Source organism: Trichogramma pretiosum, unplaced genomic scaffold, assembly GCF_000599845.2.
Source record: "Trichogramma pretiosum strain Unisexual culture from Peru unplaced genomic scaffold, Tpre_2.0 scaffold44, whole genome shotgun sequence".
NCBI classification, from domain to species: Eukaryota; Metazoa; Arthropoda; class Insecta; order Hymenoptera; family Trichogrammatidae; genus Trichogramma; species Trichogramma pretiosum.
In genome coordinates, this window is record NW_019641632.1 from 600,034 (window position 1) to 615,459 (window position 15,426).

The window sequence follows — 15,426 nt, forward strand, 5'->3', positions numbered from 1 at the left end:
ATGGCGATTTTCTCGGTGAATGAGCAAATTGTGGGAAAATCTGATAGCACCATTGGAAAGCTGAGAAAATTTCCTATCGATTACAGTAGTTAGTTAAATTTTTCAGATGAGTTTTGATACTTTTTCAACGACTTGGAAATCGAGTAACTAGCCGCATATACGAAAAAACATGATTTTTCGTCCTCTAAATCACAAAAGTAGCTATAAAAGTAAACACTATTGAAATTTCAATGGTTCCTACGTGGTTACATGTTCCTAGGACCCCCAAAAACATTTCCCGGGGGTCCGTATCCGCGTAGCTTGAAAAAAAAATTTGCCGCGATTCTACCTCAAAAAATGCGTTTCATTTAGAGAATTGCTCATATATAATCTTTGTGCCGTGCCGTGGTATTCTCGACTCTATACATAAGGGCGTTGAACTTTACAAAAAGTGAAAAGATTCGACACACGTATCTCTCCTCAGTGGCCGAATAAAGTATATCGCATTCTTCGGATGCGGTTGCACAAATCGATCTATTAATTTTTTGAAAGTCATACACACGCACAACACACGGGTCCCCGTCACCTAGTAATTATGTAAAAATAAAATCACTCCTAGCTCGTAACAATACTCTTGAAAGAGACAGAGAGGGAGAAAAAAATGTCTCTCGAGCACGCGTAATTATACACAAGGCTTTTAATATAGCTTTTACGGACGGTTTTTGTGTTCACTTGCAGCACACGCGCGCGCGAAATTACGACGTTTAATTTTGAGAAAAGGACTTTAAATATGTAATTGCGGTGCGATATTGTGAGCAATCGATCTGGCGTATTATATGCGCGCGTGAACTGTCATTAATCGGCGAGAGTGCGTTTATTATATATCGAATCGCATTCTGTATAATATATATAGACGCACGCAATCACACGTATATATACGTGTATCGATAAGAGTTCACGCGCTAAAGCAAATCCCTCCCGCCGCAAAAACCGTCATTAGAATCCAATTAACCTATTTTTGCACGAATTTTATATTTTTTACATTCGCTTCATTCACGAGAGCGCATTCCGCGGCGGCAATAATACATACGACAGCAGTCGACGCGGACGTGATATAGTTATGTAAAAATTATAAGCATTCATTCATTCTCGCGGAGAGGAGAGCGCGGATAGGTATTATAGTGTTTAAGCTACATCTAGTCGAGAGGCTGAGCAGTGAGCTTACTTCTGTATTGTTGTAGCTCGATCAGAGACTTCATGGTGGCTGCCGATGTGGTGTTGTAGCTGCGTTAAGTACGCAAGGCCTGCGTGCGTATGCGTGTGTATGAACTCCGATCGATTCGATCACCTGAAATAAAAACATAAATCCTGTATTTAACTGTAATACAACGTCGTAGTCGTCGTGTGTAATCATAATCTGTCAACATCGTTATATACGCGGGATGGGAGTTACTTGGTAATTTAATTTTTTTTTTACTCGTACCTGTAATTGAAATTAAATTTTTTTTCATACGCTCGCGATTGTACGAAGAAATTAAATTTTTATAAAGCGAACTCGTAAATATCGTCATACGTATAGCATACGTATGATGTTTTCCATAAAATCGTGCAGAAAAAGGCAGATCATTGCCTGCGTTCACGGTACATTATCATCAAGAGGAGGAGAGCTGCAGCTTCGCATTCGCTTCTCAAAGCACTGCGCATCTCACTAGTGAATAGTAGTGCCGTATTGTAGTAGCCTTGCCTGCCACTGAACTTGCTTGCAACGAGCGATGACTCTATGTGTATAATAAATTAACATTCGCGGATTGCATCTCGCGCAAATGTTGCTATAACTACACCACGTTTGCATTGAAATAATTCAACTTTCTTTGCCAAGCTTCAAAGCGATGCGAAGAAAAAAATTGTTTTGATGTTAAATTAGAAACTACCTTCCATAACAATTTGAAGTTAAAACTACAATCTTTGAAGGTTGTCCCCTTGTTTAAAAGATATCCAGATGGTCAAGAGCATTACAAAATACAGTCAGTATGGTTCCCGACCTTTTCAAGACAAAATAAATTTAATACTGACTGTTTTTTGAATATTCGAAAATATCTATCTATTTATAAATTAAAAATGGCGAGTATAATTTAATCTTCCTGATGATAAGAGATGAACCGATAACTTTCATGTGCGATACATACTTGAGATACGGAAGTGGCGAGAAGTTGATGAAAAAAAGACATAAATTTAAAAGTCTCAATGTTGATCTGTATACAAAGAAGTTCAAAGATCAGTTATCTCGCATTAAAAAAATTAGAAAACACTGGTTCTTTCCTTGAAATGGAGCGCGATAAAAAAAAATAAATAATATCCTATAGTTTAGTCTAAAATTCAACCGTATAAACTTGAAACACAGAAAATTTCACGCACAACGCTAATTATCGATCTATGAAGAAAAATGAATCGAACATTGGCTGTATAGCTTGAGAGAGAAACGTCGGTTTCGATAAGACAACTATACGAACGTATCATAGCCGCGCGCGGGATTTTCAGTCATACACAAATATCCAAGCGTCGACGACGTCGACTCGATATGACGTTTTAACGAGCATGGGCTGATTATTGAAGTTTTTCTCGATCCTCTTTTTTTTCGACGCCGCCACTGCAGCTGCAAATTCATATGCATATGTACGAAACAATGATTTCCAGAAGCATCGAGCAAGGCGCTAAAATCGTACGATTGCGGCGCAATGATTCATCGTTAATTATATTTTAAAATTTATCGTTTTTTTGCTGCTTTTCACCGAAAGAGTGTGAAAATTAATGGACGCATACTGTGCAGTGCAGTATCATTTCGTCATTTTCAATTTGTTTTTATCAGTTATAACGCACACATGTATGAAGTATACGAGCTAATGATAGTAATTTTTATTATTGCAAATTTACTCAATGGAAATAAACATCGAAGAGATGCATTCTCACTTTAATTCAAGATCTATTACTTCTATCACAGACGTTGTGTACTTTGACAGCATTAATTTCCACGCGACGCAACGGGATTCATTACTTTTATTTAACGATATTATAAAGATGAATGAACGGTTGTAATAAATGAAGAAATTACACGAGAACGTCCCCATGCTAATCAGAAAATGATTTTCTGATTGACTGATAGGATAATTGCCAAAGCCATTATATCATATTATTATATAGAAAAATCATCCGATAAATCCGCTCGTCGCGCTTATGTACGAAAGCTTCGAGCTACACCCATCCTTAATCCCCGGGCTTTTATCGATATAATTGGCCGAAGAATTTGTCGAGAAAAAAAAATTACATCAGAGACACGGGCGGCGGCGTTGATCACGCGATTATATTAGCAAAAATACCACCACGTGCTTATTTCGCCAATTTCCTTGGAACGATCGTCTCGTTTCTGCCGCGTGGGAGATCGCCACGGATTATATACCACTGTCCCCCTGCCCAAATTTAAAAAAGAGAGAGAGAGAGAAGAAAAGAAGACATAAATAAATAAAGAAAAATGCGAAGCCTTAAACTCTTGGGGCGTGGGGACTCTCGCTCTCGCGCACGGCTTTGATTATCATACTCAAGGCCGTTGCACGGCAGTAACCCAATTTTGCGCGTCGCGACTCTCTCACCCGGCGCAGGATTATAAACAATTCGCGCGAGTACATTATGTATACATACAACAGCCGATACAAAGCCCGAAAAAGGAGGCTGCGCTCGCGATAGGCCGCGCCGATTATACATCTTGGGTAACCCGCGCGCGCGTGTGTGTATGTGTGTACTGTACTGCTTCGGCCAGGCTCTTATGTATTACATAAAATAATTACTACACTCGCAAACACGTGTGTGCGTGCGTACATACACACAGCACAAGTACAGAGAGAAAGAGAGACGGAGACATGGACACAACGGATATTTACCTCTGTATACGTGTGTATGTGTGTGCGTTATAGGGAGAGACGTAGTATATTATGCAACGATTGCCAAAGAGAGGCCAAACGCCAAACTGCAAGTGTGCACGGCGTGTGTCGCGCTACGAGCATGAGCATGTGATACGCGTGTGTATACGTATGTACCTACCATAATACGTATTATATCTGTTATGCCAACGGTAGATTTTTAAGCACTGGTAAGGTACGTGTACGCACATGAGAGCACACGTAGAGAGAGAGAGAGAGAGAGAGAGAGGTACCATCGCAGGTACGCGTGCATATAAACGCGTGCACCGATCGTATATAATGTAAACCGGTCGCCGGTTGTGTATACGAGAAAAAAAGAGATAGAGAAATAGGCGCGTATAATACGCAGAGTTGAAAAGTGCATGACTTTCGACTGTGTATGTGTGTGTGTAAGTGGAGTAATGTAGAGCGCGTGGGCGTATGTATGTACCACACTCGAGCGCGCGTGTCGATTCATTCATGATATAAGCGGGCCGATTTCAAGTCGATTCGTAGCGGCAATTACGATTTAAATTAATATATAATTATCATGAGATTTTGCTACATTTTCAGATCGCTCAGAGAGACGCACGTTGATCTCTTTTTTACTCGGAAGACTTCGTATCAAAGATACACGACAAAAAAAGGAACTGGAAATGCAGCTAAAAAAGTACATTGCAAAATGTTTATACACCACTACTTACGCTCTGCGTTCGAGAGATAAAAAAACGTATAAAGCGTGACAAAATCGTCTTATAAGCATACATAGACAAACTAAATAATTTTTCATAATCGCGCCTTTATCTCGCGATCGTATAGTCGGAGATAATGTAAAAGCGGATATAAACGTCAATTATCGTTGTGAAAGCGCGAGCTCGGCGCTTAACGATCGTTTAGATATAGGCGAGTCGCCTGGGCTTGTGTTCGTCGTGCGGGTGCGGAATTGTCTCTCGATTGTAATATTTTTTTTCTATACAAATGTTTTTGAATACACCTTGATATCCTATAGGACACGTGTGCACAGTGTTGTTTGTTGTTTTCGTCGTCACCGAGGCCATGCATTATAATAAAAGCCGGCTCTCCATCGTGTAATTCTATCCCGGGAATGTGGAAAAAAAATATCATCGTATCATTTAAACGCGTTATAAAGTAGAAAGTGGCGCGCACTAACGAAAACACAGTCACGAGCTAAAAATCCATTGTCGTAATGTTCAAAATCGTAAACTCTCGAGAAGTGTAACTCCGCCTGTGTGTATTATTTACGTGCTGTGTTGTATGTGCACTGCACTCGCGGGGTGCTCAATTAATTAATCAAGTCGTGCGGCGGCGCGTGAGTCCCAGAGCTGAGCTCGCGAAAACGTTTTTACCCTGTGTGTTATAGTGCACACACACACACACACACACATGCACGAATTGAACGCGCCACGCGTTGAAAACTGGTTCTCTAAATATATATGTTAAATAACGCGCGGCATTTAACGAGTAGCTCGCGCGCGCACACAATTATCATATGTAACACCGAATTCTCTCTCTCTCTCTCTCTCGCTCTTTCTTTCTGCGCTCCCAAAAACCGAAGAAAAAAAATAGTGTTATAGTCGCCTTGGTGGCCAGTATGTATATAATACTATAACGATTATCATCGTCTCGACATTTTTTTTTACTTCGTCTCTCGCGGATCGTGTAACATTATTATATTATCCTTGTCGTGCGCTGCAGAGCTGCTGCTGCTGCCGCGCAAATCACCTAATATGTAATTATATGAATAAAAATCCAATTCGATGTCTGCTCCAAAGCGAATCTCAGTAACATTATGTCACCGTCGAAACAGCGATGAAATATCCTATAGGATGTAATCGAATGCGCACACGTGACGCGATTTTTTAGCCAAATTCCTAGATGGATACGCGTGCCAGGAACCAAACACTTCAAAAATGAAAAGAGTGCGAAGCCGTGGAGATAAGGTTTAAACGCGCATGAATGTCAATGACCGGCACAGTGAGAGTCTCGGTACGGAGTTTATTTTGATGATTTGTGTACCCACGAGAGACACAATGAGAACGGCGGGACCATTTCACCATTTCGCAAGTCCGCAAGCGAAGGATCGGAAATAATACCGAAAGAAAGAAAGGAATGGCGTAAATAAGCCCGCGTTACATCTCGCGTTATTTGGCTTGCAAGGAAATTACAGCAAAAAAAAAAAAAGAAAGTCTCGCGCGCACCACTAATCAATCATTCAATTATTATTAAACCAACAAAGTTACCGCTATTTATAGAAAATAAATTACACAAAAGTTATTGAGAATCATTATTAAGTACAGTGTCATTGAAGATGAGACTTTTATATACATTCGCAACGTCCTGGCTCTCGACGACGACGACGATTATATGACCTATTGACGGGCGCACCGCGCGACGCGATGCCGTAACATGCAGCACAGCCAGCACACAGATCGGATCTCCTTCGGTCTGTAAATTAAATTCGCCCGGCGCGATGAAGAAAAAAATCGGAAAAGGAAGTAACGCGCACAGCTCTTAATCGAATGAAGAAGTAAAACGAAAAAAAAACGAGCGCACGCAAGGTCTATGCTGAGTGGTCCGGTTTTTATCCTACTGACCTTTCTTCGCGATGCATGCCCGCCTGCCGCTGTGTGTATAATTATATACATCTTGAGATCTCTCTCTCTCTCTCTCTCTCTCTCTCTCTCTCGCGAGCGAGCACGCACGATTTATATAAACAAACACCTCGTGCGATTTTTTGTATTTAAATATGTATAGGTATAGGTCCTCGTCGCGCGTCCCGCGCCTGTGAAAGTTCTCGAACTATTTTTTGACCGATCACGCTTTTTTTTCGTTTTTTGGCTGACCCGGCGCATATATACACGCGCTCGTAATAACATCAAAAAACAGGTTGACTCTTGCATAATGGTGCACGATGATGCTATAACAATGAAAAATATCAAATATTATGAGCCGATATCCTGCGGAAAGACCTGCGCTCTCGATCTTGAAGGGTATAATATATACGGTCCAATTAGCTAATACGATTTTCTCGGTCTCGATACTTTTTTTCTCTCTCGAAGAAAATTTAGCTCAAGAATTTCATAATAGAGCCATTAATACGTCGCATCAAATAGTTCAAGTACATCCGATTTTCTCGGATCGATTAGAGACAGAGAAGCTGCAATAGAATTCGATTATCTCACCCGCGCGCGCGCGTTGATACATCAATCAGCGCACGAGCTCCCGGTCAAGCGAGCGATTCTCGAACAATCGAAAGTCTCGATACATGCAAATGAAGATAGAAATTTGTCGTAGATTCGTCGAGAACAAAAAATAAATATGTGTGCGAATATCTCTTCTTTGCTCTCGTCACGAGCGATCAGAGACAAGTGAGACGAAAAAAAGGCACAAACACACTCCGGCTACGCGAGCGCGCGCGCTATCGGGTAAAAATGCCCTCGCGCTGCAACTTGCAGTCGCCGAGATTAAACGCGGACTTGCGCGACTGCGGCATGAGTGCATTTTTTTCACGAACGGATGTGTATATGAAACGCGAAAAAGTTTCGATATGTATAGACGTAATTGCTCGACAGACCGTGAAATTCTCATAATAAACAATAAAAATACGACTATAAGCTCGTTATTACGATCTTTCCATAGCACAGTGGTAGTAGAAAAAAAGTATTGACAGACGGTTGTGCACTCTCGCAATTTTCCTAAAGTTATTATATTATTAATATCGCTGCGCAGGGACGGAGAAAAAACAAAGTTGAGACATGAAATATTTTTATCTCTCTAGCGGGCTCTCTTTCTCCTAAGAGAGAGAGAGAGTGAGAGCAATAATAATCGTCATATTGTTCATTGGCAATGAACCAGCCGAGAGAGAGTAGCCGCCGCCGCGTTGATCACAGTGCATCCGTGTGCACGAGTACCGATAAAGTTCATTAGTTCGAGGCAGTAATAAACCGTCTTTTGGGTGAATAGTACAATGTACGTACTGGTCGTCGGTAAACAATCTAAATGCAAATTATCTCTCGCCTCTTTTCAATTTAGCTCGAGACCGCGGGTAATGAACACTCGCGGCGGGTTCCGTATCTTATACTATAGGAAATCATGAATTATGCTGGCCAAACAAGCGAGATTCACTTGCACGGACGACAAATATTGTCCGCGCTACCGGATATATTATAATAATAACGACCAAGTGTAAAAAGCTTTCGGCAGAGGTGTCGAATCCCGAAATGCGTCAGACCGTAACCGTGCGCGCACACACACCTGAGCCAGTGGATAATTGAACAGGTGAATTTATTTTTACACTTATTAGGCGGTGGAAAATTTCTATAAACTGTCCGAGGAATTTTCAAGATGAAGATTTCGAGTCGTCATTTTCGCGCGACAATTCGAGTACGTGTGTCTTATCGCGCGTTGGCGCATGCGAGCCCCTTGCGCGCACACGAGTCCGACTGCACTGCGAATGTTCCACTTTTTTTATGAATCCCGCTCTTGTTGTGTGCAGTGTACTTTTCGCGCGCGTGTCCATATATTCGATTGCGGAGAGAAATTCCGAAATGACGATATCTCTAACGAAAGGCCCATCATCCGGAAACAACGTAATGATGTACGCACGGTATTTGTAATTAATGTGACGAAACTTCGACTAACCTATGAATCCTGTTTTTGGTTGAAAAGTACCAACCGATTTTCCTGCGATTTTTTCCAGGTGTCGGGGGTGGTCGGCGATCCTCTGCTTGCAGCGCACTTGAATGTTTCACACTTTCATCGAATAGTTCACTTTTTTTTGACGATTAGTATACAAAAAAACAGAAAACAAAACAAGAACACGCGATAATGTCTTACTCAAGTCGAGAAACTTTTCTTTTCTCTCTCTCTCTCTCTCTATTCCGAAAAATCATAGATAAGAGAAGAAGAAGCAGAAGGAAGAACGAACCGACTATATAAGAAGCAGCAGCTATAACACGCGAGAGATGTTAACGCTCGAGTGTCATGCATGGAAATCATTGATCGGCGCTCGGCACGGAGATCTTTATATATGCCTTTTTAAAGTAAGTGTACAATATATACGCGAACACACACGAGAGCAGTAGCAGCAGCAGAGAGCCCCGCGCGCGCGAATAGCCGTGTGGTGCCTGCCTGTGTAATGTGGCCGCGAGCCGCGAGAGCCGTTTATATGTGTGTGGATATAATATATCCCTCTCTCCTTTTGTATATATACAAACGAGCCGAGAGAGAGAGAGAGAGAGAGAGAGAGAGAGACAGACAAGTCAACAGCGCGACTGTGTGTGAGTCTTTCGAGTTGTATGTATATGAATGTATAAGAGAGGAACGCACGAGAGATAGTGTGAGTGGCACTTTTATCTCTCACTCTTTCTCTTTCTCTCTAGCTTTTGACTACTACCCTTTCCCATAAATGCACGTCCAAGCATGTGGTTTCCCGATTCCCCTACTTTATCACCTGATTTTGTATATTAATTAACGTATGCACTTCTTTGAGACATTTTTATTGTTATGACCATCGACCGCAACGCTTACCTGCGCAATATTAAATACAAATGGATATGGGATTTTCGGAGAAAAGAGAGGATGCGCACGTATTACTCTTCTTCTTTTTTGTAGGTACAAACGTCAGACTTTGGAGAGCAAAGTTTCCTTATGAGCACTTTTGTAAGTTATTAAGACTGTCTCTCTCGCCGAGGAAGATCGTTAGTTATGCCTTTTTTTGTGTTGATATACAGCTCGTTTTTATCGGCAATTGATATCGTAATTGCTACCCATTTTTGTAATTAAAGAGTTCACGTACGATATGACGCGCGCGCAGCATTGTCTCTACAGTTCACCGCTTGAAATTTTCGTCTAGCTTCGTCCATTATCTATGTATGAATATATAAAATTACAAAATCTTGTCGCGGGATCGAGAGTTGCATTATCGGCCAAAGTTGTAAAATGGTATATTATATTATTTACTCGTCTGCGCGCGAGCTCTTGGAAGAAAATCATCGTCGTCGCATAGAGTTAAAAGCCAGAAATTGTCCGGAACAAATAAGATGACCTATTTGATATAAGAAAAACGGCTTCTCTCTCTCTCTGTCTCTCGGTGCGAGCACCTGTCAACAGCCGCGGCAGCGTGTATATGTCACGTATGGGAAAATACCTCACGTGGCCGCGCAAGGTTTATTTTTCCATCTGCACGTTTTACGATTCTCGCCAACGCACAAACACATTACTATTATTATGGTAAAAGCACCCGCGCGAACCAAGTTTGAACTTTAAATTAAGAAAAAAATTGCGACGCGGAAGCTACTACTGGATGCATCGTCATCGTGCGTTTTCTTCGCGGCGAGTTTTATCGAGAAGAGTCTCTATACCGATCGCCGCGAGAGAAATCGACGTGTATTATAAGAGCACAGATCATGGCTTTTCCGAATTGTAATGCTCACGTACGCACACTTCGGCCAGCGAAGGACGAGCTTAACGATTTTGTGTACGTGTGGCAACGTTTTACGATGTGTTTATCCGCGATTATATTCAATTACATTATCATCGCGACGAGATCGTCGCGGAGACGCGCACAGGTAAACTGGAGCTAGTTTTTTTTCAAATAGACGACGGATCGGATTAAAAATAAGAAAGATTCTATGTATGGAAAATTATGTGTAACGATGATCGTGCACCGATGACGAGTGTGTGCATAGTTCATCATCTCTCTTCTATTTTTTTCGTCAATTAAACAAACCTCTCTTGCGGTCTGCACCTAATTCTATAAATACCCATAACGCATACATACGTGATCGCGCCTGCAGACGTCATGAAAAAGAGGCTGTTGTACTCTGCAGTGTTGTTTCGAGACGATTGCCGATTCGGGGAGACGTGAGATTTCCGTGACTTTGCGCATGCAGATATACATGCATCATGCGTGCATACGTGCGTGAATGGGATGGATCCTTTTAAATTTACCTCACGGAGAGGCTCGAATTGACCGCGACTAACCGCAGAGCCATGGCAAAGAAAAAGGCCGAACGATGGACCGTGAGTGTATACCGTGACAAATAAAAGTTTCCAGTTGCGTCTTGCGCTTGTGCATATATATTCGAAAGCTTTATATATTATATACCCACGCCGATTAGTCGGTGACTCTTAAAAGTTCAAAAACCTTGTGTACGTATGTAATATTTTGCCTCATATACTTGCATAGTTGTGCACAGCATCGAGGCTCATTGAACCGTAAACTCTGTAATAAGTATTTTTAAAAACATCGAATTGCCATTAATTGAGCTCGGAGCATTAAGTGTGATGCGACGTAAATGGCGATAAGCGATTTTCTTTTAACGTCTTACAGATCATTAAATTTTTGTGTCATTCCTTTTATTCTTTTTTGATCCGCCGACTCGAGATTATAATAATATAAACCCCCCATCGCATATAATATATAATAATATTGCGCCAAAACCGCAGGGCGTCCTTCCCGCGCGTGTCATTATCATCGTCGAGAAATTGAGGCAGAGAGAGAGAAAGAGTAAAAGTTTATAATAACACGAGCGCGAGCATCGCCCGAAAATCCAAGGATAAGAATGACGCACTAATAGAAAAAAAGTGCATACATATTGGCTTTCGGCGCGGCGCATTTAAACGCGCGAGAGAGCAACAAAAAAAATCGGCGCGTGCGTGGACCCCGGCGCGTTTTCACTGTATATCCATGCTACTACAAGGGAACCTGCGTGCGCTCAACAGGTGCGCGTATAACAACCATGCCGGGCACCGAAACTGGCCTCGCGCGCGACCACGAGACGCAGACACACGAAGAAGTGGGCAAGTAAGTATATTTTGTCATCGCGCCGATCGTCGGGTTACATAAAGTACGCCGCGGCGGTGGGTATTTATAATACCCGCGCGCGTGTGTGTGTGTGTGCGAGTATCGAAACAGCGCGTAATTCACGACGACGAAGGACTTTATTAATCGATCGCAGGGCTATACGGTTCTCCTTTTCTCACGTATTTTGGCTTGCTACATTGATTCGTCTGAAAAAAAGTCTGACTATTTTCGTACACGCACACACGCGATAGCTGAACATCTTTGCATAGGAAACACATTATCCACGTGGATCCCAATTAATCATTGTACTTCGCGAGACACGTTACGGTGCACGATCTTTTCGACAAGGCGCACGTGGACCCAGGATACGTATATCGTACGTTCGTCACCCGAAAACGAAACAAAAAAAAACAATCACACGAGCGCGAATTACCTGCGGCTATATTGATTTCCAGCCATGAATAATTTAAGCGCGCGCTGTTAAAATGGAAATTTTATAACGCTTCTTTTTCGTGATTTCGCGCCTCTTTAATTAGGCGCTAATTGTAATATAACGCATTTGAATGTGTACCGTGATAAATCCAGCAATGTGGTATGTTTCCATTGAACAAGATCGTGCGTACATTATATTGTCCAGTGCGGCGAGTTACGCAGGAAACATAAAGAAAATACGTTTTCTTTCCTTTTAACCAGGATGTCATTTTTGGGAGTTTCGTATAGCTGTATATACGTTTCGAATTACAAGAAAAGAGAGAGCAGCGTTATTAATAGACGAACTATTTAATTGAGTCGCACACCACGTCAAACTAGGAGTATCGTAAATTATTTAAATGCAGCTTTTCGATTACACTCGCTTCTCGACACGTCTTGTGCATTTTTTTTCATTTCACCTACAGCGCGCTGAGCAAATGTCGCGCGCGCGTTAATACGAAGAAGACACCGAAGCTCATCGGATCGGTTCGGATTTGACGAAAAAAAAAATTTTAATATCGTCGCGTTACATCCTCAGCTCTCGGTGCTGTACTGCGCGGCGCGAATTACGTCTTTTAACTATCTCTCGCAAAAAAAAAAACAATTTCCAATTACATCAGCAATGGAATTGTTCGTCGCGTTCGTGTCTGTCGCGATTTTTAGCATCGCGCTTCGGATTACGTCTCTCCTCTCTCTCTCTCTCTCTCTCTCTGTGATGGTCCTCCCGCGGACGCGAACAATCGGGCGATTTTTTTTGACTCGTTTCGTTTTTACGTTCCGTGTAGATTATATATCGATAAACGTAAAAGGAAATGGCGCGCCGGTAACAAAATGTGGAAATCAGTCGGGATGCAACGAAATCCAGCCTTTTTCTACGTCGCAGAGAAGTGCGATACATAAACGGAAATGCAAAAAACTTACTCCAGACTCTATATGATAAAATATAAAAATACATATTGCAGATGTATGACGAAGTGCTATACGTATGTGTATATGGCTTATATAAAAGCTCTTCCTCGGGCACGACAGTTTCCAAACCTTGACAGTCACCTTGAGCGATCGCGACGCACCAAATTTCATCGCGTGAGAGACATAGAGAGAAAGAGAACACACCGCCAAGCCTATTTTATTTTCTCCGGTCCAAGAATGTCAAATTCCTTAGGCGGATTCGCGATTTTTCATTGTCGCAATCGCAGTCGGCGATGTCACTTTATTATTCGGTTCGGCCGCAGAAAAAAAAGTCGCGTTCGCCCGATGCGCGCGACTGGAGGCAGTTCGGTTTTCTTCTCGAGTTTTGTAAATGCATAAAATTATTAAAGAAACTGCATCATGTGATGCAACGTGCGCGACTTTTCGGGTTAGTGATCTAAAATAATATCAATTGCATCACGCGTTTGTTTGCGCGAAAAATAAATGCCCCATCATTAATGATTTATTAATTTATTGAAATTGCTCGCTTGATTGTAATAATAAGTACACATGATGATATATCTGCTTAAGGATATTTGAAAGTATAATAATAAATTTCAGCAAAAAAAAAACAGTGCGGCTTTATGTCACGTATTGCAAGTGGATGGTATAATTTAGTAACAAACGAAAAAATTGTGATACATAACATATGACTATTTTTAATTTTTACTCGTTTTCATAAGTTGGTATTTAAAATTCAAAATTAAATGATGTTTTTTCCTCCTATCACAATAACATATGACATAAAAGATGTTTGACATAAGCTAATTGAATTTCATTTTTTTTTCTTTTTTTTTTTATATCAAATTTTCGTAACGTCCATCTGAAAAAAGTTACTCTCGTTCGAAATATCAACAAGTGATCAGTATGTAAAATTTTTCGAGTTTAATAGCGTTATATAGCTCGTACACCAGCGATAAGCGATTTTTCCATTTGAAATATCGATTTTTATGAAAACGCACCGCTCGCCTCTCGCAGCGCACACGAAGAGATTCATGAATAACATGGAAATTTCTAGCCGTAGTTATAAATCGGTTGTTTTTCCAATGAAATTTATATCGGATATCTACGAGCGTACAATGGACAACAAATTAGCTGAAATTAAGTGTAAAAATAGGACGATATAAATAATGTCTGTATACAATGTGTATGTACGCAGCCTCGTTACGCACGGAGGCGATGACTTTTTAAGGAAAGAATGCGCGGAGATTTCAAGATAGAATTTTAAATCAGTGTCTCGTCGTTTTGTTGCAGCTCATTTATCGGATGATCCAATGCCGTTCGTTCTTATTAAAATATCATGTAAAAATTAACCTACTTCGACTCTCCCATGATTCCTGAAAAATCGAATCTTAATCATAATTGCTCAAAATGAAAAAAATCATCGTCTAGTTTACACTGTGCGGCGCTTGTAATCCAAGCCGCACGCGAGACTTCCGTATCAAAGCTTAAATACAAGAACTTTTTATCCGACACGCAACGAGTACGTATCTATGCCATGTTGCTTGCTTTTTTTTCAAAGCACATTCAGATCCAGTCTTCGTTGTTGTTTTTTTCAATCTCGATAATTGTGTGTGTATGTGTGTGCTCGAGTTTGAAGAATAGTTTTTCGAAAAACGTTTAAAATGAAATATCGTTTTCCTCGTTACGAAGCATGTGTCGCCGCGAGGTGCTGCTGCTGAGCTTTTTTTTTTAACATCCAGCAATCATAACATATTATGTCGCGGGTCTTTTTGTCGCACCCTATTGGAGAAGAAGAAGAAGATGAAAAAAGGAGGCAATCGATCGATATTACATTATATCACCTGCACAGATCGTATCGCGCGCGGTCTCGTGCATTATACATGAATGTCAACACAGTACGCAACGCTATCTTTTTTGAAAATAACAGCGCCGCGCAATGGGCGCCTTTTCAACTATGTAACTGTGTGGAAAAACGAAATCCATAGCCCAGCCACGAGATAGACGCGTGCAACGATCCGCGCACATACATTTTTGTTGTCATCGCATATAGAGTTATAACCCAAACAAACAGTCGCGTATCAGCTTCTTCCCAGCGGCAGATCAACTCGATCGCGCGGCGCAAAACATTGGCCGCGCGCGGGACTGACCCGGCCGCGTGCTCCACACGTTATTCCATCAGCAACAGGTCGCGTGTATTAAAGTACTTTGCCGGCGAGCATTGCACTTGTGAGTGTACGAGACTGTGCGCTATATGCACAAACACAC

At 41.4% G+C, this 15,426-nt stretch overlaps 1 protein-coding gene across 3 annotated transcripts in view; it reads right to left on the reverse strand.

Moving 5' to 3' along the window:
- LOC106652723 (scavenger receptor class B member 1-like) overlaps positions 1–15,426 on the reverse strand; it is a 30,530-nt gene that overhangs the window by 9,095 nt on the left and 6,009 nt on the right. The window contains exons 1-2 of one of the 3 annotated variants that reach the window (XM_014371848.2): positions 8,626–9,069; positions 1,205–1,327 (exon numbers count right to left, since the gene is read on the reverse strand). In XM_014371848.2, the coding sequence (XP_014227334.1) occupies positions 1,205–1,238 (34 nt within the window). In that variant the 5' untranslated portion in view covers positions 1,239–1,327; positions 8,626–9,069. Of the gene's footprint in view, positions 1–1,204; positions 1,328–8,591; positions 9,070–15,426 lie in introns of those variants that run through there. The other 2 variants (XM_014371837.2, XM_023459311.1) reach the window with 2 other exon arrangements.